The 21,256-nt window shown below is 38.0% G+C and overlaps 3 protein-coding genes across 3 annotated transcripts; 1 reads left to right on the top strand and 2 right to left on the bottom strand.

The window, feature by feature from the left end:
• Positions 1 to 1,461: 1,461 nt before the first annotated feature.
• On the bottom strand, positions 1,462 to 3,669 carry LOC143449565 (uncharacterized). Its single transcript, XM_076949817.1, has 8 exons — positions 3,443 to 3,669; positions 3,097 to 3,186; positions 2,888 to 2,943; positions 2,660 to 2,805; positions 2,461 to 2,534; positions 2,132 to 2,287; positions 1,818 to 1,960; positions 1,462 to 1,740 (listed from the first exon to the last, which is right to left on the bottom strand). The coding sequence occupies exons 1-8, from the start codon at positions 3,592 to 3,594 to the stop codon at positions 1,712 to 1,714; spliced, it is 846 nt and encodes a 281-aa protein (XP_076805932.1). The 5' UTR covers positions 3,595 to 3,669; the 3' UTR covers positions 1,462 to 1,711.
• Positions 3,670 to 11,120: 7,451 nt separating this feature from the next.
• LOC143449358 (dual specificity tyrosine-phosphorylation-regulated kinase 2-like) lies at positions 11,121 to 17,042 on the top strand. Its single transcript, XM_076949523.1, has 7 exons — positions 11,121 to 11,380; positions 12,515 to 12,670; positions 12,850 to 13,251; positions 13,608 to 13,736; positions 14,050 to 14,184; positions 14,496 to 14,621; positions 14,742 to 17,042. Exons 1-7 carry the CDS (start codon positions 11,216 to 11,218, stop codon positions 15,396 to 15,398), a joined length of 1,770 nt encoding a protein of 589 aa, XP_076805638.1. The 5' UTR covers positions 11,121 to 11,215; the 3' UTR covers positions 15,399 to 17,042.
• Positions 17,043 to 18,059: 1,017 nt separating this feature from the next.
• LOC143449769 (fibrinogen-like protein A) lies at positions 18,060 to 20,151 on the bottom strand. Its single transcript, XM_076950089.1, has 6 exons — positions 19,746 to 20,151; positions 19,506 to 19,663; positions 19,106 to 19,202; positions 18,929 to 19,025; positions 18,657 to 18,788; positions 18,060 to 18,495 (listed from the first exon to the last, which is right to left on the bottom strand). The coding sequence occupies exons 1-6, from the start codon at positions 20,005 to 20,007 to the stop codon at positions 18,309 to 18,311; spliced, it is 933 nt and encodes a 310-aa protein (XP_076806204.1). The 5' UTR covers positions 20,008 to 20,151; the 3' UTR covers positions 18,060 to 18,308.
• Positions 20,152 to 21,256: the final 1,105 nt, after the last annotated feature.

The following is a 21,256-nucleotide window of genomic DNA, read 5'->3' as shown; positions in this document are numbered from 1 at the left end:
AGAGTTCAACAATGGTTGCATAGGAATAACAACTATATACCCATTATATTGAAGTTTCTTTGAACAATTACAATTGCACAAAACATTAGCACAGCAACAGCATAAAGATGTCCATGTTACAGCGTTGATCATGGTAGAACGAATGCATTGAACAGCTGTGCATAACTCACGCAAGATAGGCAGGTGCGATATTTATGTCACGACTTAAAACGGAAAACAGAAAGTTAATAGTACACAATGTTATCTATCATTGACGTAATGTTTCGTAAAGCAGACGTCTGTAAATAAGAATTCTATTCGATTTGTATAGGCCTACTATAATCTCCCTTAATAATCACAGGCTTGCATGGCTCAGCTAAGTTAATAACGATCAAAATAAGATAGAGTTTTAAAACTTTCATGAAACATTTTTGCAAATTTTTAACCCGGCGTTCTACATTTATGCGCAAGATTATCGGAGATCCCGCTTTCTAACTAAATTAACGTGTATTGTCCGGTTCCAAAGTGATTGCACACATTCGGGCTTTGGGTCAGCGAGAAACTACTACGTTACGTACGTACCGTATTTACCGTATTTATATACCGTATTTACCGTACGTACCGTACAGTTAAATGATAGGAAAACATATCTAGCCTAAAAATGGTTTATACGGGTAGATACAATATGAGGGCAGCATTTAGCCAAGTGAGTGACTAAAATCAACAGATGAGTGGTCAAAACTTGACATGGTGATTGCAACACAATAGACATCTTATGAGCGGTAGAATTGTTTATGTTCTTGGTTAATTCCATTATTGAGAAAGTGTACAGTCAGTACCTATAATAAAAAAGTTTTTTGTCCACTATTTCTTTAGTAATATAAACCACTTTCGGCCGACGAAAGGCTAGAGTACTCTAGCGGTAGGCTAAAACAGAGTCAGACAATTTCACAGGTAATTTAAGTAAAGATACCATAAGTCAGGGGTGTCGAACCCGTGGCCCGCCAATTAGCCCGCGGGAAGGTTCTGAGTAGCCCGCGCGGTTATTTTTGAAATGACTTATACTATCAACTGAATCGCCTACGTAATTTATGGCGAACTTACATTCCGAGAAATTGGCATTTATTGTTTGTTTACTAATTTCTGACAGCCATATTGAAAACTCGCTTCGCATTGCTACATCGTCCATCTCACCGAATATTGCCAAACTTGTAGAGAAAAACAGTGCCAAACTTTACATTGAAATGTCGACGTGTAGTAAAAACTTTGTTGAATTTACTATATCTTGATATGTTTATTGTTCTTATAATTGTAAAAGAGGATAATTCGTATATCTAAGATTAGAATTTTGGTGTGAGGGTTTTAATTAGAAATTAGCAGTAAACATTCAAGTGGCCCGCGCAATCATTCGTAAATCGCATGTGGCACTTTGGCCAAAAAGGTTGGACACCCTTGCCATAAGCCATAAAGGGTCTCTTCAAGTGTTGCAGCAATTTTTTATTTGCAGTTTTGGAAAGTAAATGAAGGCACAAAAAAGTGTCCACAACACAATTATATTATGGAAATAGTTTGGTATAATTTAAGTTACATATGAAAAGAAAAAAGACTTCACGATTCAATTACATGACGTCACGATTTTGTATAACAAGCCAAATTTCAAAAACGCAAGGTTTCAATTTCATCCTTTAAGTCTTTGCCTTTTCGACTCTTGCTTGCTCATTCGTCTTGCTGCTTATCGTCTTCTAGTCTGTACCCTTGTAGCTGACCGTAAAAATGTTACAAGAAAATCACGCAATATTCTTTAGTTTTCTTAAGTACTCGCAAAAACTTTAACAAACCTCTGTGTGTTTGCCGGTTTTTTTTCCTCTTCTGAATACAAATCTCATTCCAATAGAACTTGCATATACCGATAAAGTAGTATATATTCATTAGATCAACGGCCACTCCGAAAGCAAGCCAAAAACGAACGCTGTAATAACTCCTGCAAAGAAGAAAATTGCTCAGATGATAATTCTGCATACCGGAGACAGTCGTTACATAGAAGTAAAAATACAGTGATAAATTTCAATATTGTTAGAAGACAATATTTCAAAAGACCTGTGTTCTTTGGAATAACGGTGATGGCAGGAATGACTGATAAATATAAACTCACAGAAATAGTCCGCGAGAAGGTTCAGCCATGGTAAACAGCAGGATGTAATAAATTGGTATCGTGACAATCCGAATGTGGAATTCACAAAAAAATCCCACAAGTTTAACTCCTAAGCACAGCGACGAGTAATCTAGTTCCAATCGACCCATCATATTTCTGAAATAAAAAGCCAAGAAAAAAGCGTATAAAGGCTAAATGCTAACTAAAAATACACCAAAAACTTTTATGCTAACTTCTACATTATCACTTAGTTAGATTAAGTATACTTTGAGTAATGCAAAAAGCTAAGGAAGAGCAAAATAAGTTCTTCAAAACTGCATTTTGCTCACTTCAGTATAAATAGAGGACTTGGTACGATGGTCATAATTCTTAAACTGCAAAAATGGAGAATGGTTTTGTCCACCTATGAAGAAATTACTGTTTCCGAAAAGTTGCAGTTTGTCATTATGCGGAATATCCTTATTAATATCAGCGACAAAGTATTCAGTGCATTCTATTCGTGTGAAAATTATGAGCATAAAAACTTGCCGGAAGTAGCAGAAATGTCATTAGAAGCACATAAGCGCCATGAATTAGCGCGGGTTGAGCTGGGTTCAACCTCCACATCAACCGGAAAACCGTATCCACGTCAACGACAGGATAAACAAATGGGAAAATCACATTCCAACGGAGTCCTGGAAATGGATCAAATGACAAGTGTAAAATAAAAGTACTTTTTTGGTATTATAACACGTTTAATTTTGAAACCAATTCAACCTCCCAAAAGTCCTTCTCCGCCAGAGAAAAGCAACCATTGATCCAAAGCTGAACTTCTGGAAAAACACAAAACAAAGCTAAAGGATAAACGTTAAAAAGTCACTCGAAGATTTTTGTAAAAACAAATCTCTTGCTGTAATCCTATTTCTCGCAAGACAACAATTACGTCATAGGGTACACACGCGAAAATGATTTTGACTTTTCCTCACCCAGTTTGGTCTTGGATGGGATTGCCACCAAATACAATTAAGTACAAGCTGTAAAAACTTGAAACTGACGCACCCAAAAAGAACACCAACCTGCAAGGAAACATATCACGCACATTTAACAACCTTAGCACCCACAGTACAGCTACACACTGTCATTGTATAGACTGGGATTGGGCTTATGCTATGTATTAGCTAGTGTTATAGTACTTACATATCTATAGAAAAAGATTGCTTTTAAATAAACAATGCCGTTATTAGCACTTTCTATTTCTTTCATGTTAAAAACATCTAAAAAAAAACGGAGCGATTTCCTCTCAAAGTGAAACGAAATATTTCACCAACTTACTCGAGAACAAATGCTTTTCTCTTTTTATCGGTCAGATCGTTGAATGTGCTCAATGTTGGTCGAAAGAAATTAGGACCAAGGACAGTTATAAGAGTTGTAATAATAAAAACACTTCCCAGATGTTGCCAGATTGGAAACGGTAAAAATTCCATCCTTCAGTTATCTCAGCTGAAAAGCAACTAACCTAACACCAGTCTAGCACGGCCAAGGCTTCTGATCAAAGAAGTGCTTGCTGAATCAGAAAGAAAACTAACCTAGCCTTGGAGGAACAAAAAAGTTGTTGGCAAGCGCGGTCATTTTTCACGAAATCGCTTTCCGCCTGAGGAAGGAATCGTAAAATTTTAACAAAGTCTGCTGTGTCAGAGTACATTGTTACACATGCACGTCACTAAGTCCTTGTTAATGAAGTGTGGTGTGTCAGAGAATTTCGCAGAATACTTGCACGAAAACTTTTCACGCCTATTGTCTTGCTCTTATTAGGATAGCTTGTTGAACATCACTTCATATAAGTGAGATATTAAACACACGTCAGCACACCAAAACTAAGCTCGTACCTAGACTAAATAGTTGTGTACATGGCGCTATTTAGAGGGTAAATGTCACTAAATCTAACTAAAAGCATGTGGCGATGTCAATAAAAATTATCTCTAAACCTCGCTATAAAAAAGATATAGAAAATTTGGGTCGAAACAACGATTATGAATTGACAGGTTGGAACGAAGCACTCCAAGCATGGAGTTGCGCTGCGATCTGATTTGTTGGTTTCTATATTTAACAAATGATTAATTTTTAATAACTTACTTTTCATCTACAAATGTCCATAGAAATGTTTCATTTTCATCGCATAGAAACCTGCAACGTTTGTTTGTCTAAATTAAATCTTTTATTGCTCGCTAGCGACACTTAGCGTTAACGTAATTTAGTGTCTGCCTGACGCAATTCAGTCGCACATACTATATCTTATGTGAGCTTATTTCAAGCCGTAGCAATTCATCATAAGTTTGTGTCGTCCTGTATATTGTAAGCAACTGTGATAAACTTCGATTCTGCCGAGTTTGTTTTAGATTGTGCATGTTATAAGTAATTCAAAATTTGTAACTCGTAAAACATAATTAAGTTATACTTCGAGACCTTCACATGCAGTAGGTCTAACCCAAGCCCGGTTTTACAAGCTGAGAAGTTATTTTATGGAGTTTCGGCAAAAAAGAGATGTGGGTCACTCACGGGATTTACAAATCAACGATGCGATATTTTATATGTTAAAATTTGTTTTAAACATAGTAACAAACACAGCCAGTAATTATGATTCAATTCAATCAATTATATACTTTTTGTATCTGCCCATTTGTACTGTATAGCTGAGACATGAATAAGAACAACAAATAACTTTTTCAGCCCATTTAAGACAACGTTTAGACGTTCCAAATTAAGCCACTTTATGTTTGATATTTTATTTCCTTTGTTAATCTGTTAAATTATTTTGCCAGTTTACAAGCATGGATATTTTCTGTTTTCTCATCGAGCGTTTTCCAGGTGTTTGAGAAAAGATTTCGTGGAAGTGTGAACTTTCATTTTGACTGAGATGATTACAAAAGTGTAAACTACGTCTTCCAAACTGTCCAAACCAACCATATGAAGCCAAAGTTTTTAGTCTTATTTCTTTTTGTGTACAGTAATGACAACTCTACTCAAATGCATCACGCCTGGTGGAATGCTAACTGTCATGCGGCAACTCTAAATGGGGACCTGAAGTAATTGGTGATATCGCACGTTACTTTTGGAACGGTTGAGACGAAAAAGTCAAAGTAACTTCGCTTTGATTAATCTATTCAGTTTTATGGGTAATTTGGTTAAAAACATTGAATAATTATTTCTTTTGTTACAAAATTGAAAATAATACAAAACCATATAGGCGTACTCGTACTCATTAAAAACTACTTGCTAGCATACAATTGAAAGCGTGCCGTATCGCATACTTTGCAGCATTTTGATCTTGTGTGTCTAAAATGAAATGTACCTACCATCCCTATAGTAATAATCAAAAAATAAAAAATCCCTTTGTTTAAAAGTAATATTGTAAAAGGCGAAATATGGTATAAATATTGTATTTTCTGCGTCGAGACTACTTTCAGTTGGCTGTTGCTATGACGTCAGTGTGTTTATGACGTTTGATTTTAATGCCAGATCCGAAATGTCAGGAGAGAAATTCTGAAATTAACTGGTTTTTGATAAGAAATATAATTTACTTGTTAACCTTGTGAGTTGTAATTAGTTGGTATGAGTAGCGTGAATCAGAACATTTAGTAGGAGTTTATGATATCTCAGTTTGGTGCTAACTAATGTTTAAATTTGAAAAAGAAGAACTTGCTTTTGAACCATATTTGGTATTTGTATTTTAGTTTGTTTGCCTTTCAGTTTCAGTCTTAAAATGTTTGATATTGAACCACACTGAAAAGCCTGTAGCTTAATGTGAAATTAGTCGCTTATTTAAATTTTGTCTGCAACGATATTTCCATAATTTAGCTGAAAATCACGTTTTACCGGTACTAGCCTATGGGCACGTTTTTGAACCAAAGTGAACTACCTTGGCCTTTCGAGTCTAGGCCTACATAGACAGATCAGACTGTCAGTACTTATTTTAGTAGGTGTACCAGCTTAACCAGCATTGGCTGAGTATATTAAGCTTACTTGAAAAAGTATGAAGAATGGGTCTAGTAGGCTATACTAGATAAAAAAGTTGGGTTCTAATGCAGAAGTACACAACCACAGAATACATTTGTATGCTATACTTTATACTATACTTGTATACTAGACCCTTTTAGGAAGGGAAATTTTGTCGGCTGAAAGGTTTTTATATTATGCATACTAGAGAAATAGTGACAAGAAAACGTTTTTATTATAGGTGCTATATGCTTTCTCAATTATACGAATAACCAAGAACATAAGCAATACTACCGCTTATACGATGTCTATTGAGTTGCAATCACCATGTTGAGTCTTGACAACTCATCTGTTGGTTTTGGTAATTGGCTTGGGTAACTACTGCCCTCATTTGATATCTATTCGTGTAAACCATCTGTTGAGCTAGATATGTTTTCCTAAATCATTTAGACTCTTAGTGCAGAAGTGCACAACCAAACGATGTCACATTTAGATTACCTGGGGACTAGTATACAAATGTATTCTGTGGCTGTGCACTTCTGCACTAGAGCCCAACGTTTTTATCTAAATATAAATTAGAGAGAAGACAAAAATTTCCAGCATTAGGCAGCGTGCACGTTGATGAATCTCACTCGAGTAGGTCACACATTTTTCACTCAGGGTTGCAGCTTTTCTGCTCTTAACGAATCATAATATGGTTGTAATTCTTTTGGTATCTAGATTTGCGGGGTCTCTTGTACTTTTACTCTCCTATGTGAAGGCATGAATGAGAAGGAGTTGTGAGGTAATGGTGAAAAAGTTCTGATGAAATGAACCTTTAATGTTTAATCTTGGTAGTGAGTGCAAAAATACTGGAGGTCTGACTAATGAATACAAATAACAATTTGATGTATGTTGCTGGTGAATTAAAATCATTGTTAAAGTTTGCCAATATATGGCCAGAATGCTAAGTTTCTAGTATGGCCGTAAGATCTTCCACACTTACAATTGACCTACTTGCGAACATCGTAGCTGTTCAATAGGTTATCAATTAGTTTCAGTTTAAAGTAAAAATAACTGAGTTTTGTGTTTATTACAGAGTCTCGGGAGCTAAAATGATTAGGCTATTACTGGTTGAGCATTTTGCGTGTGCTTTGCAAACTTAGTAGTCACAGTATTCATTACACTGTACTCTTCATGATGGGCTCATGATCATGCAAGTACAGAACAAAATGTTTTGATTTGTTGGAATATATAGTCTCTTATGCCTTTGCGCTTCCATATGAATACCTGAATAGGAAGGAGTTACGATGTAATAGATGAGAAATTATGATGTAACAATACTTTTTTACTAGATCTTGATGTCGAAGTGCAAAAGTACACGAGATCAAAATGTGAACTGAATCCAAAGTTATCATACAAACTGAAGTTGGACTCAACCTAATTGAGTTTGTTCTGAGATACTGACCAAAGGAAATACGTTTCTTTTACGTATATATACATATGTACTTCTCTCGTCAGTTTGTTAAAGGTTTTTATTATTTGTATGGGCTACTTTGTGGTTGTGGGTTAACTATAATATCTGAGTATTGCCAGAATTTGTCTGAGTATGTTATTATGTTGACAATATGCACTTATAACGACAACACAGGGACTGCTACAGTCTAAAAGCTTGAAGTCTTCCAGACCTATTTTACATGATGAATGTTAGAAAATTACTTCTTATGGAAATATAAACGATTAATCATCACTTAATATCGCAATCAACTAACTATTTTCTTTAACATTCATATTGTATCCCATATAATGTTAGCTTTTAAGTTTATGAAGGTGTATTGTTCATTTACATGAGCTTAAGCTGGCTGTTTGATAGTCTGACGGCACTTAGATTTTTTGGTTCTGTTTTAGATTTTCAATTTCATTAGCACACTACCACAGATTCAAACTATGCATGTGATCATGTGATCATGTGATTATCTCTTCAATGTGCAGAAGAAAAAGAAATTCACCTTGACGAAAATAATCTGCAACTTCAATTGGAAACGGTTTTGCTTTGGTAGGATCAAACGATCATGATTTTCAGGTCCAAGTTTAGATTTAAATATTTGCACAGACTTGCACTAAATATTAGATGTTCAGTGGAATGCTGTGTAATACAGCAACCTAAACCTAACCTAAATCTAACTCCAATAAAACCTTAAATACCTTAAATCAACTTTTTGCATATCCATTCTTTTAACCTAACCACCTAGCTATAACAATAGGCTGCGTGACCTATTTATATTTAACTTATGTTCAATTTATCTCTTTTGTGTCCACAGTAAGCTATTTTCATGATTTTAGTCTACAAAGTTGATGTTGTCTGAACCTTCTTAACCAGATTTTAAAGTAAAATAAAAAACAGGATATAGTTTGGCACTCTGAAGGTTAACTTTATATTTTTCAACACAGTGTCGAAAAATATAGCCTAAAGTTAACCTTCAGAGTGCCAAACTGTAACCTGTTTTTTTATTTTACCATGATTTTAGTGTGTCAATAGATTAACAGTATGTACGTATACAATTATACATTAGACTTATTTGTGATTGTTTGATTTTTGCGTTGCTATGCTCACCACTTTAAGTTTAAGGTTTGCCCATGTGAGGCACATGCAGTAGTTACCTGGTATTTTTGCTACAGTGCCTTAGGTATTATACACTTTCATCTCATTCACCTTGAAAATTTATATAAAAGTTAATCCCAAGTTAATTGACACCAGTTAGTCAACTGTTCATTACATATATAGAATGCTGTGCAGAGCATTCAATTGGAAGACTATGGTTAATTAAATTTCCTTGAGTTGAAAAATGCGGTGTTTGTCATGCGCATTCAATTAACTTTCTCTGTCCTATTTGAAATCGCAGAAATAGCGGAAGCTTTCATTTCTTCTATTTTAAGTTGAAGGTTTATTGTACATTGTTTACTTGGACTTTCGTGGCTGTTGTAAACAGTCTATATTAGTCCTCGATGATGTCATAATTGTGCTCTATTTCTCTACAATAACTATTGCCGTCACCCACAGTAATTGTGGGTTTCCCTTATCTAACAAGGACCACTTGAGGGCCAGTGTGCTTACGTGCTCGCTTTGTTGGTCGCACAACAAACGCCGACCTCCTCAACGGTTAACGTTAAGAGATTTAAGTAACCGCTTCATCGTCTATGACGTTTGGGCGGACCATTTAAGTAAATCGTGGTTTTGTCATTGCCAGTTTACACCCCCTGAGAATTGCAGTCGCGTTGCATTATGACGTAATATTGCAGCTGTTACAGAAAGATTTTCAGAATTTTTCTCCCAAACGTTTGCCTTATGTTGGGAAACTGTTCATTAAGATGCGCGTTTGCCATCGAAGCTTATTTAATAACAGCGTCGGGCAAAGCAGTTATTTTGCATTCAACATCATCTTACTTATTTTGCCAAGGCCGTCTTCATGCAGCCGCGCTTTGCGATATTGTCACTTTGGATCATCGCTGAGTTTACTTCATGTCTGATGCGGCCATCTAATTCGGTTACGTCATGGTGCTTGGAAAAAGATGTTAACGTTATACTTGGGATTGGCTGCTATATCTAACCCCTGTTACTTTGTTACGATCTCTTCTAAGTTCAATGAATAGACAGACTCGCAAAAGTGATTGTTGGCGTGAACAGCTGAACGTTGTCTCTTGTTTGTGACGTCACAATAAACTCCGTTTGTTGCGTGATTAACGATTTCCCAGTTGCCCCGATATAGTTGTGTTAGACGTGGCGAGAAAGACGGCTTGAGTGGAGATATTATTATCTCGCTGATGAATTAAATTCTGAAAACCAAAGAAAGATGTTCGTCATGTTGTGAAGTCAAGAATCCGCGATTTAGTTTTGAAGCGAATTGTCCGGCTCTAAGATATCTATGTGCTCAGTGGTTTGTCGGGTTAAGCTATTTTTTCACATTTGACAAATAAAAGGAATAAATAGGATGACTTATTGATATGCAGAGCCGAGTTCCTGTAGACGCATATGGGTTGTTGTACGCCTCTGTTAGTGTCATCTCTGTGTTGCTGAGTAGGTTCTATATTTATATCGCAACCAAGTCAATTAGTTTTGATTTCGTGCCTTTTATAGTTATAAACCCGCTGCATGATGAGTTGTGTGTTTGGTTGCGTCTCTGTGTGTCAGTCGTTGGAAGACAGTAAGCTTTGCATATGAGTTATTCGAATGTCACGCATTGTTTCATCGCGGAAATACACGGAACTAAATCGTGAAAGTTTGGTTTGCTTGTGGTAAGCACTTCAGTTGCGGTTGAGTGACAGCCGCTTTAATCCAAACTTGCTGTTTGCAGTTAATCCGATGCGACATAGGTGACGTGATATGTCGTCGCCGAAGTGATGTCTTTATTTTTGTCCCATCTGTCAGAAGATTTAAAAGTAGCAACATAGAGTTATTATCAGTTTATACCTGTTGTGGCGTCACACATGCCATACTCCGATTTATATATTGCAGATCGTGCGTATCGCTCGATATGGACGGCTGCAATGTGAGGCCACCACACTGCAGCACACTGGTCCGTCTACTGTAGGTTTTCAATGATGTTTTGTGATTGAAAAGTTCTGTAGAAAGAATGAGACAGAACTTTGGTTGAGTTGTCATTGTTGGCTTTGTACTTAAAACTTGGCCGTTATTAAAGTGGGCGATAGAGCGAGCAATATGCGAAAGAAGTACCCGCACTGCCGAAGAACAAACACTGGTCGCCAGGCTTTAAGAAGTTCGTTTAAATAAACCCAAGTGGAGAGTTTGACGTCAGGTGACGTAAGGCAACAGGACACTGAAGATGGACCAGATATCGGGGCTAATATTATACGCGTAAGCACTCGCCGAACAAAATCCGCGACTTCTCTTTGAAAAGAGGACGCCTCTTTAAGTTATATTGCTCATAGAGAGAGATACTGAAGCGCATTTATCCAGTGTGGCTTTGAAGAACTTTATTTTTATAAATTTCATTTATAACTGAAGCCTATAATGCACTGTTTTAAATCACCATGATCTTTTTTCAGATAACACTGTTGTCCGATTAGGAATAATGTTAGTTGACTTAACTAGGTAGGTCATGGTTTTATTGAGCAATGGTTAACGAGAAAGACAAGACTATGCTGACCAAGAATATTATCACCGGGATGTATGGCCAGCCTCACACGCGCAACCTGGTTGACCCGTCTAGTCATGTGGGACTTCCCCCAATCAAGAACCAGACCGTTGGAACCATTGGAGACATTTCAAATGGCTTGCAGGTAAGAATTTGTGACCACATCGTGTTTTGTGTGAATTTACTGCGCTTATGTACGATTGTCATTAGCGGTTTATGTATTTGTTTTTTTGTCGCATATTTCTTCACACTAAAAGTATCAAACTGCGCATTGCATTGTTATGACATAAACACGATACTTTGATTCAAGTGTATACGAGAAAGTTTAATGGCAGCTTTTTATTGTTTTGTGTTTATGTTGCATAAATCAGTATAAAAATTCTAATTGTGAGTTATACAGTCAAGCCTATGAAGCCAAAGTTATGTATTTAGTTTAAGCATTAGAAGGACACCTTCCCAGTGTATAGTGAATCAATTTGTGGTTGCTTTTACCAATCGACATGTTTATGGTTGTTGAATTTACTGTTTTGGTTCTTTGTTAAGATGGGAACCCATATTGATCACAGAACCATTGGCAACTGTTTGAGTGGTAACCAATGTAATCATTTCTATTAATTATTCAAGGCCTTGTGAAGCTGCACATAAAATATTCAAAGTTTTTTGTTCTTTATCAGTGAAATGTGCCTTGGGGCTACTGACACACTGTTATTTTGAGCGGTATTTCGCTTGGCATGGTGTCATCATAGCTGTTTTGATGGCAATTAAGCCAGACAGGCATAAAATAAATCCACTGGCTCATGTAAAATGGTCAATTAATTTGTTTTAATTAGGCTTGTGGGGGAGTGAAATGGATTTCTTTGAATTTGATGTGATGAATTTGTGTGTAATTAGAATTACAGTTAAATTTTAAAAAAGAAATCTGTTTCCTATGCTCTAAATGGTTGAGAAGTTTGAGTCGAATATCTTGAATTTAAGTTGTTGACAAGCAAGGAGGCAGTGCTCAGGCTGTCTCTGGCATAAGCAACGAATAAAATGTGCAGAAAATGAAAGTATTCATTCATTCGCAGAACAGTGATTTAAATATGAACATGTAGATAAGGTCTGGAAACTTACATACAAACAGAAAAAATAAAGCTGTGAGAAAAATGTCTTAGTAAACATTATCGAGTTCAGGAATTAAGAAGTCTGCTTTGCTTAATATATCAGTTATTTATGTCAACAAAAACAAGTGTGTATATGTGATGTGTGCAGCTTTATTCAATGTTTTCACTTGCTCTAGGTTCAGCAGTTGTTTGAGAATGGAGATGGCACTGTAGGATCTCGACGCCATAATGCAAATCCGATTGGAATGATGCAAGTTAAAAAGAACTTATCGGCCCCATCGTCAGGAAATTACAAACGTCGTTCATCACTGCCTTCTGTGAAAGATGGACAGGTTGACTGTTAATTGACATAATAAATGACTGGGAAAGAAAATATGATAAAAATAAGATATTTTTGAAGATTGCGTAAAATATATACAAGTGCAGTCAAGTACCATCAGTAGTAATTAAATCTAATTCCAATATCAGCAAGGTATGCTATGAAACAATTAACGCTACTGTTACTTTTCAGCCAAAAGATGGATCACAACAATATGGGTCTCCAGCACGAAGGGCCTTGGCCCACCAGCAAGCTCGTAAAGACTCAATGGGTCACAACGACTCAGGTTCGACAATGACAGGGGGTTCAGCAAAGTCGAAAGGGGATAGGGATTCATCGATGAACTACATGACCCCGGAGCACGCCATGAAGCAATATATGCACAAATTAACCTCGTATGAACATCACGAAGTTTTCAGTTATCCGCACGTATATTTCACCGGTTCAACCGCAAAGAAAAGGCAAGGAGTAGTAGGTGGAGGCAGCAATAACGGATACGATGACGCCCAGTGCTCCTACATTACCGTACCTCACGACCATATTGCATATCGCTATGAGATTCTTAAAGTTATTGGCAAAGGGAGTTTTGGCCAAGTATGTATTCGTGCAATTCTAATCCTGCTTTTAAAGCGTTGGTTTGTTTTCTTTTTGCGTTTTCTGCTTTCTAGGTGTTTGCATGAAATATTTGTAGCATGTATATAAACACAAACAGTCAGAATCTAAACCTACTAAATTTTTATGTCAAAATTTTCTTGCGATATATTTACTTGAGTTGCTCCATGATTTAATATCCATAACCACAGATTTGTTGTTATTCTTAAAAACTTAAAACAATTCATGGGATTTTCTTACACATGAGTGGATAATTAGTCACGTTTTATCACAGGCATTTACGCTGCTTAACTTCAGGGCTATTCTTAACAGCTTATTTACCTCTATGCATCATGTAGGTAGTTAAGGCTTACGACCACAAAATGCAACAGCACGTCGCACTTAAGATTGTTCGAAATGAGAAGAGATTCCACCGTCAAGCAGCCGAGGAAATCAGGATATTGGAGCACCTTAGAAAGCAGGACAAGGTAGGCTGCTGCATGAGTGTATGTGATAACGCTAACATGGGATCTTGTCTATAGAACGTCATCTTTTTCTTGAAGAGCTTAAGGCGCTTGCTTAGGTCAAAACGTTTCACACAAAACCTTCATTGCCTGATTTTATTGAAGATGTTTTAGCGATGTGAGACAATGGACCAAACACAAACGCCATTGTTTACGGTTTACGTAACTCTCAACTTACATGTGAAGGGTTCTCTAAAGCTATTTCTCGCCTTTTCTTTGTCTATAAACAACAAGCATTTTCTGACAAACTAGTTACATGTCAAGTATTTTCGAACAGGACAATGTGATGAACATCATACACATGATGGAAAGCTTCACTTTTCGAAACCACATTTGCATGACCTTTGAACTTCTGAGTATAAACCTCTATGAGCTCATAAAGAAGAATAAATTTCAAGGATTTTCGCTTCAGGTTAGCCGGATTTTCTATTTTATCTTAAAGATTTCATTATTGTCAAACATTGTAAATTTGCTTGAGTTGGCGCCATTTCAATCCCAAGTCCGGCGTTTAATTAAGTTTTTCAAAATATTACCTCTGCCAAATTCACTTCATCTCGTCTTGTGTCGTTTGTCTGTCAATCACTCTGTGTTAGTCTTACCATTACAATTGAAATTTGGTTAAAACCCGTCTAGCGAAGTAGAAAACGCGTCAAAAAGTTGTCAACAAAGTTGTATAAGCGTCATTATTGCATCCATTCATCATTGTCTTTGCGCTTGTTGCAGCTTGTGAGAAAGTTTGCCCATTCCATATTGCAATGCCTGGACGCTCTACACGGAAACCGGATTATTCACTGTGACTTGAAACCGGAGAACATCCTGTTGAAACAACAGGGCAGGAGCGGCATCAAGGTACAACCAACGAGCGTTCGTCATTCTATTCTCATTCTATTGGCCGTTAAAATTACATCGCTTGCCGCTAAGATAAACAACGATTCGATCGTTTAAAGCAGGTTTTGCCGTTTTTTTAAGGTGATCGACTTTGGGTCGTCGTGCTACGAACACCAGCGCGTGTACACGTACATCCAGTCCCGCTTCTACCGCGCGCCTGAAGTAATCCTGGGCGCGCGGTACGGAATGTCGATCGATATGTGGAGCTTCGGGTGCATTCTCGCCGAACTCCTCACCGGCTACCCCCTAATGCCCGGGGAGGACGAAGGAGATCAGCTCGCGTGCGCCATCGAGCTGCTGGGAATGCCCCCTCGGAGGTTGCTCGATTCATCGAAAAGGGCGAAAAATTTCATCAGTTCGAAAGGTCACCCACGCTACTGCCAGGTCACGACCCTCTCCGATGGGAGCACAGTCCTGGGACCCGGCAGGTCGCGCCGGGGTAAATTGAGGGGCCCCCCCGGCTCTAAGGAGTGGGTTACGGCGTTAAAGGGTTGCGACGAGCCCCAGTTCACCGATTTCCTGAAGCGGTGTTTAGACTGGGACCCAGCCGCCCGTATCAGCCCGTCCCAAGCGCTCAGGCACCCCTGGCTGCGGAGAAGGTTACCCAAGCCTCCAACGGTTCAGCCCCATCGCGCAGCTGATAACTATAGTCGCCAAACTTCTGGCAGCAAAGCGAAGGATATGTCGGTCGCCATGGCAACCACGACGCGCACCGTCCTCCCCAAAATCGTCGGATGATCTTTTTTGTGTTTTGTTTTTTTCGTTGAACTTCTTGTTTGTTTTTTACTTTTTATCAGGATTTTTAACAATTTTACTTTCACTTTTTCTGCATTTGACTGTTTTAAAAATTTTTAGTCCAAATTGGAATCGAATAAGTTTCAACGTCTCAAGATTTTATAATGACTCAGATTGCAAAATTTTGTTTAGTTCCGGTGGTGCTCGCACAAGGCAACCTGCCACCTCTTAATTTGTCCAATCACAAGCAGGCTTCTTTGTCGTATGTATGCGAAATTATTTTACACCCTTTTTTATAAAAGAACATTTTTGCCTCTGAACTGCTTTTAGACAATTGAATTGTATCCATCTGTGCTGTAATGTGTTCTTCGTCAAATCTTTTTCGTTTCTGCGCGTCTTCAATCTTCACAAGCCCGACCCGTATTAAGCCATACGCGGACATTTCATGACAAATCCCGTGGATCGTCGAACTCTAAGTTGCCGTGCCACCCAGTGTCCGCCTTATCGCGTTTTTGTGCCATTTTTGTGTTCGGTCGCCTCAGAAAACCATAATTTCAAGTTTGTGTCGATGCCTATGATGTTACAAACGCGATCGGTGTTTGTTTTTATGACGTCATAACTTGGTTGCTTGGTTTCCTTCGTTGTGTAATGTAATTTACGTGACTTTCGTGACGTCATAGCTTTGCCAAACGCCGGAGTCTCGCGAGTGTGGTTGAGAAAAGTCTGAATTATTTAGACTCCGACTCTCCAAATCATTGAAAGTGTTTCGAATAAACAGAGAGACGCCAGGCCGTGTTTGACATTTGCTAAACGCTCGCCAGGTCGCCCTGTACAATGGTAACATAACGAGCCTTATTCTTCTTGTCATAAAGAATAAACAAAAGTTTATTGTGATGAAACAATCGATTTATCTCCTGTCATTGTAGCGTCACAATAGACCCGGATTCTCTGTTTTCTTATGAAAAGGTTGACAAAAAGGCGGGCTTTTGGACGCGCAACTCGCTTCTGATGTGACAATTTATTTTCTTTGTCGCTCACACAATGACCATTGTGTTTGATATTGTGACGACATAATAGCTCTGTTTTCATAAAAAAGCGAAATAATTTTTCGTGTATTGAGCGACTAACAAACGATGTGGCGACGATTTATCGATTAAACATATTTGCACTCTGTAACGACGACGTGCCTTATGTTCAGGCCTCGCCCGACCCCAACCCGCCTACGCAGCGCACCAGTCGCTTCTGGCCCGTGCCTGATGCGTTTTCTCTCCTTTTATTCTTCTTCGCAGACCGGCTACTCCAACTTTTCGCCTTTGTCGTATATGGCGTCACTGCATCTTGTTTTAAAGGTTTTATGACGTCACGTTTTGCATTGTTTAGGAATCTACGTCACTGTGATGCATTCTATGATGAAATTCGTCTTTTTCGTTTTTATGTTTTATTACGTCACTTTGCTCATTTTTGGAACGCTCAAGCGCAACGAAAGTATTTTAAGACTCATTATGACGTCACAAATATATGCTAACCTCTCATGTTCCGATTCGTTAACGAGCAGTTGCACTAAGATAGAAATAGTGACGTCATCAATGATGTGTATGTTCCTTTGCAAATGTGAAATTTTGACAATAGAAGGAATACTAAACCGCATTTGATTGGTTGTTTATGTAGATTGTAGAACATGGCACCATAGTGCAACCATCCGATGGCTAAACTGCCATCCGGTGTCAATCTATGAATCGCGCGCTCTTGTTCAAAGTCGAAAGCTACAAGTTTGTTGATATTTTAGAAGTTCCTCTTCATCTCTTGGCGAGTTTTTAAAGCAATCTTTGCTCATTAATTTCTCTGCACAGCTATTCACGAGTAAACTGCAAACCGCGAGAAGTCAACTAACCTAGAACAGATCGATGGAGGTTTTGTCACCTGCTAAATGACGTGTATGCTTTGGTAATATAACAACATTTATTTCTGACGTAACGCTTTAAACATTAATGATCCGAGACAGATTTAACCCAACACGACCCAACCAACTTCTGCGAGCAAAGTAGTTCTACCAGCAACGTTAATATGTAGAAGTATTTACTGTGTTCATAAAACTTAAGTCTCGGTTAACAACCATCGAGGATAAGAATCCGTGCTCACATGTAATTCGTCATCGCTCTACTAAAAGATTTGGACAGAGCTGAATGCAATATTGTGCCCATTTACCGAACTTGACCGAGTCCGAATAATTCTCCACGCAGAACATTTCCTAGAACCACTCAGTTGAAGGCTTCACAATGAAAATAATAGTGGTCGACCTTTTAGCTCAATACCAGCATCTAGTGGCCAAAATACTAAACGTTCGGATTCATCAACAACGTGTTTAAACGGCGAACGTGAGCATTAATATTGGATATTTCACATTTTTTTCATCATCGGCTGATCTGTTTTAAATTCCAGACCAATCTTTTGCGTACTTCTTTATAATACGAGCTTAAAACCGGGAGATTGTCCATTGTCGTAGTCTAGCTTTCTTTATCAGCTTTATTTCTTCATTTACTTCGCACTCAGTAGGCTACGATTATTCCTATTTTCGTAACAGTAGTAATATTCATTTCACTACACTTCTATCTATAAATCTTCATATATTTCTGTTCAACAAACGGCCGCTTCTTTTAAAAGTAAACCAGTGCTACACCCAAAGTTCATTTCATCAAACTGACATTTCGCACAAGAGCATCAGCACAGAGAATTGGGCGATATGAATACCTGTATAGGCTAAGCAAGACTAGCTCATGTGTTCAAGGTTATATTTACAAGTTCGACAAGATGATGTAGTAGACGTGGCAACTTATAGTTGCAGTTTGCTGCGTTGCCGGTCTAAATACAGTTCAATGTTTTCTTGGTTGGTTAAAATCAACTCGTGGATTTCATTCAGTCGCAACGAAGTTTCATTTTAGTTTCTTTAAGAGGTTCACGCGCTCCCTTCCAATGATACCAAATAATTCCATGCCAACCTCCACTTGATTGACGTATCCAGACTCCATTGAGGAATGAATCGCTGCAGGCTCCAAACCACCATCCCTGAGTTCCTCCCAAGTGAGATGCGCAGTTTCCACCACTAACATATTAAAACATGAAAGATTAAAATTACTTTGTTGCATCTATTTATATTCTATCTTATACGTTACTGGCAGGATATAACTGAAAATCCTACTGAGGTTGTGGCAATTAATGTTTATTGAGTTGAACATATTTGTTCCTGAATATAAGATGACGTACCTGGAATCGTTGTCGCTATCTTCCGTCGAAAATGGGTGACCATTGTTATGCGCTAGACTATCTCCTGCATTTCCGCTGTATCCGGAAACACGAAGCCGATATAAATTTTCAGCAGATTCGATCGAAAACGAGCTGCAAAAACAACAACTTGCTTTAAAAGGTTCGAATCCAGACAACTAAGTTGTAGTTTATTCAACAAAGTTTTACGTTGTTTAATAAATGTATGATTTTTAACGTCTTCGTTATTTATGTCACAACAATCGTCTTATGACCTATAATCGGCGTGACGTTGGTTTCCATCGAAATCCCACAGCTCTATCTTGAGTCTGCATTCTCCTCCACGCGTCATCTCGTGGATGTTGTCGAGTCCTGTAAGTAATGAAGCACGAATAATAAGAACAAAAACAATCAAAATAAAATGCGTTTAAGTTGAACTAACTTCCTCTTACCAAGCCAAAATTCCCCATCAATCTGGCCAAAACCATTCGCGTAATCGTCCCATGCTCGCTGGAAACTAACAGTTCCATCGATTCTTCGTTGGAAAACCTGTGATAAAGCGAGTGTTTAACCTATTTAACGATACAAAAACTAGTCTGGCTCTGCGTAATGCGGAACAACTAATTGTGCTGCATCAATTTTTTGTCAATATCCTCCTGGTGTTTATAGGTTTGCACAAAGTTTAGATGCAAAAGGTTTTCAATTATAAATAAGTATAAGTAAATTGGCAAAATGTAGAATGTCTTTATTTGAAGGGTTCTAACAGTGACGTCATAAGGGAAGGAATGTCTTGAATGAAATAACCGAGTCATTACAAATTTCCATTGAAGTTGTGAAAAGAATTCCACTCACCGTCCATCCATCGTCACAATAGACTTCAACTTCATTCGTCAAAATGTGAACTCCGTTGCTCGATGACGAAACACATGACGTAATGCGTGATGATGCAGTTGTTGTGGCAACCGTGGTTGTAGTTGTTGTGCTGGAACGTGTGAGAAGTTCTTCGATTCCTGAAAAGGAGTTTTCTTTGTAAAACGAGGAGTCGTTTCATAATCGGAGTCGCTTGAATATTTTTCATTGACGTAAACTTACTTGCCAGTCTGGTGATTATGTCGGTCCCTAGCGACCCCAGAGCGCACGAATCACCTTGCATCCCCTTCTCTCCGACTTCTCCTTTGGCTCCCTGGCTCCCGGATTTACCTGATCTTCCGACATCACCTTTGTCTCCTTTCTGCATCCTGGAGTTGGTGACCTCATCGTCACAAACAGTAGTCATGACTTGACGACATTGCTGTGAGTAGACCATTGTGACGTAACAAGCCAATACCGGCAAAAGACCAACCAGCTTTGCCATTTTTTATGCTAAGACTTTCCTCACGAAGTTCCTGATATGATAGGGTAGAAAGCACGCGCTCTTTACATAACCATCTTGCACCCTTTTTTGAAAATGTAATCAACCGGAGCGAAATGGCTTAGTGGTGTTTTCTCTATCGGAGGAAAAACATGTGTTTGACAGCGCAAACCGCTGAACTGAAACCACAAGAAGAGCGAAGAGAAAGTAAAATCCTCAATATTTCTCTCCAAGTAACGTAGGGAAGAGGTATTGAAAATTTCTATGACGTCATAATATGCTTGCTTTGAAGCAAATGTTTTCACAAAGTCTATGATGACGAAGGTTTGTGCCGATTAATCGAACACTTGAACCGCGCGGCTCAGCACTTCGAAATAGGCCTTTTGTGTAAAACCTAAACAAGAAACTGATGCTCAATTCCTTTACTGAAGATAAAATTTACTGCTTTTTGAGCAAAGTTGTCTAGTTCATTACAATCGACTATTTGGCAAACAACAGGAAACCATACGTTTATACGTCATTTTATTATGCAAAATTTATTGTTTACTTATGTCTTGGAGACGTAGTTATGACGAAAAAGCGATTCATTTCGATGTAGTTAAAGAGCTATATTAGGATTTCATCAAGTTAACTGTGCCCACACTTTCGCATATGATTTGTGATAAATATATCAATTAATGTAATATAAAATTGTGTACGACATAGAATTCTCTTCTATGGAATCAGTGAAGCATAACACTGCGTGACGTAATCAACAGCTTACCCTGTGCGTGCATTTTGATTCATTCAGTCTTTTTGGTTTTTACGCTCAACGGCGCAACATGTCTTTGTGCTGTTGCTGTCACAATGTTCTATCTTGATGTATTCGTTCAAAGAAGCTTCAAATATAATCAGATTATACAGTAGTCATTCCTGTGTCATTATTGCTGAAGTCTATCAAAGTTCACTATTAAGTAATACACAAGTAAACAGACTTTGTAGTGTAAGTGGGTAAACCTTACAGGTTAAGGTAACATATACCACTTTTCATTACAAACTGATGCAGCCGAGTGAGGACGAATTGACGATAAAAGAAGACATTTCCATTACAAGTGTGGTGGAGCCGAAATCGCTGAGAACTACGCTTTTCTTTGGGGAACAACCTATGAACAATTAAATTTGAGGTTGAGAGAAGTCTAGTAATCTCAGACTACAAGTTTCGAAGATATGTCTTATCTACATCGTATGCAAGTGCTCAACGAAGACTCGTTGA

The sequence above is a fragment of the Clavelina lepadiformis genome, chromosome 3, assembly GCF_947623445.1.
Source record: "Clavelina lepadiformis chromosome 3, kaClaLepa1.1, whole genome shotgun sequence".
Taxonomy (NCBI): Eukaryota; Metazoa; Chordata; class Ascidiacea; order Aplousobranchia; family Clavelinidae; genus Clavelina; species Clavelina lepadiformis.
Note: the sequence above shows the minus strand (reverse complement) of the source record. Positions and strands in the feature narration are given on the sequence as shown.

Excerpts from the sequence above, each read along its gene's own strand:
- LOC143449565 (XM_076949817.1), bottom strand. The coding sequence starts at position 3,594 with ATGGAATTTTTACCGTTTCCAATCTGGCAACATCTGGGAAGTGTTTTT. Across the intron at positions 3,187-3,442 it reads AGAAAAGCATTTGTTCTCGA|GTTGGTGTTCTTTTTGGGTG; the intron begins GTAAGTTGGTGA and ends GTTTCCTTGCAG. Across the intron at positions 2,944-3,096 it reads CCCATCCAAGACCAAACTGG|AAGTTCAGCTTTGGATCAAT; the intron begins GTGAGGAAAAGT and ends GTGTTTTTCCAG.
- LOC143449358 (XM_076949523.1), top strand. The coding sequence starts at position 11,216 with ATGGTTAACGAGAAAGACAAGACTATGCTGACCAAGAATATTATCACC. Across the intron at positions 12,671-12,849 it reads CTTCTGTGAAAGATGGACAG|CCAAAAGATGGATCACAACA; the intron begins GTTGACTGTTAA and ends GTTACTTTTCAG. Across the intron at positions 13,252-13,607 it reads GCAAAGGGAGTTTTGGCCAA|GTAGTTAAGGCTTACGACCA; the intron begins GTATGTATTCGT and ends TGCATCATGTAG.
- LOC143449769 (XM_076950089.1), bottom strand. The coding sequence starts at position 20,007 with ATGGCAAAGCTGGTTGGTCTTTTGCCGGTATTGGCTTGTTACGTCACA. Across the intron at positions 18,789-18,928 it reads CAACGTCACGCCGATTATAG|CTCGTTTTCGATCGAATCTG; the intron begins GTCATAAGACGA and ends TTGTTTTTGCAG. Across the intron at positions 18,496-18,656 it reads GATAGCGACAACGATTCCAG|TGGTGGAAACTGCGCATCTC; the intron begins GTACGTCATCTT and ends TTAATATGTTAG.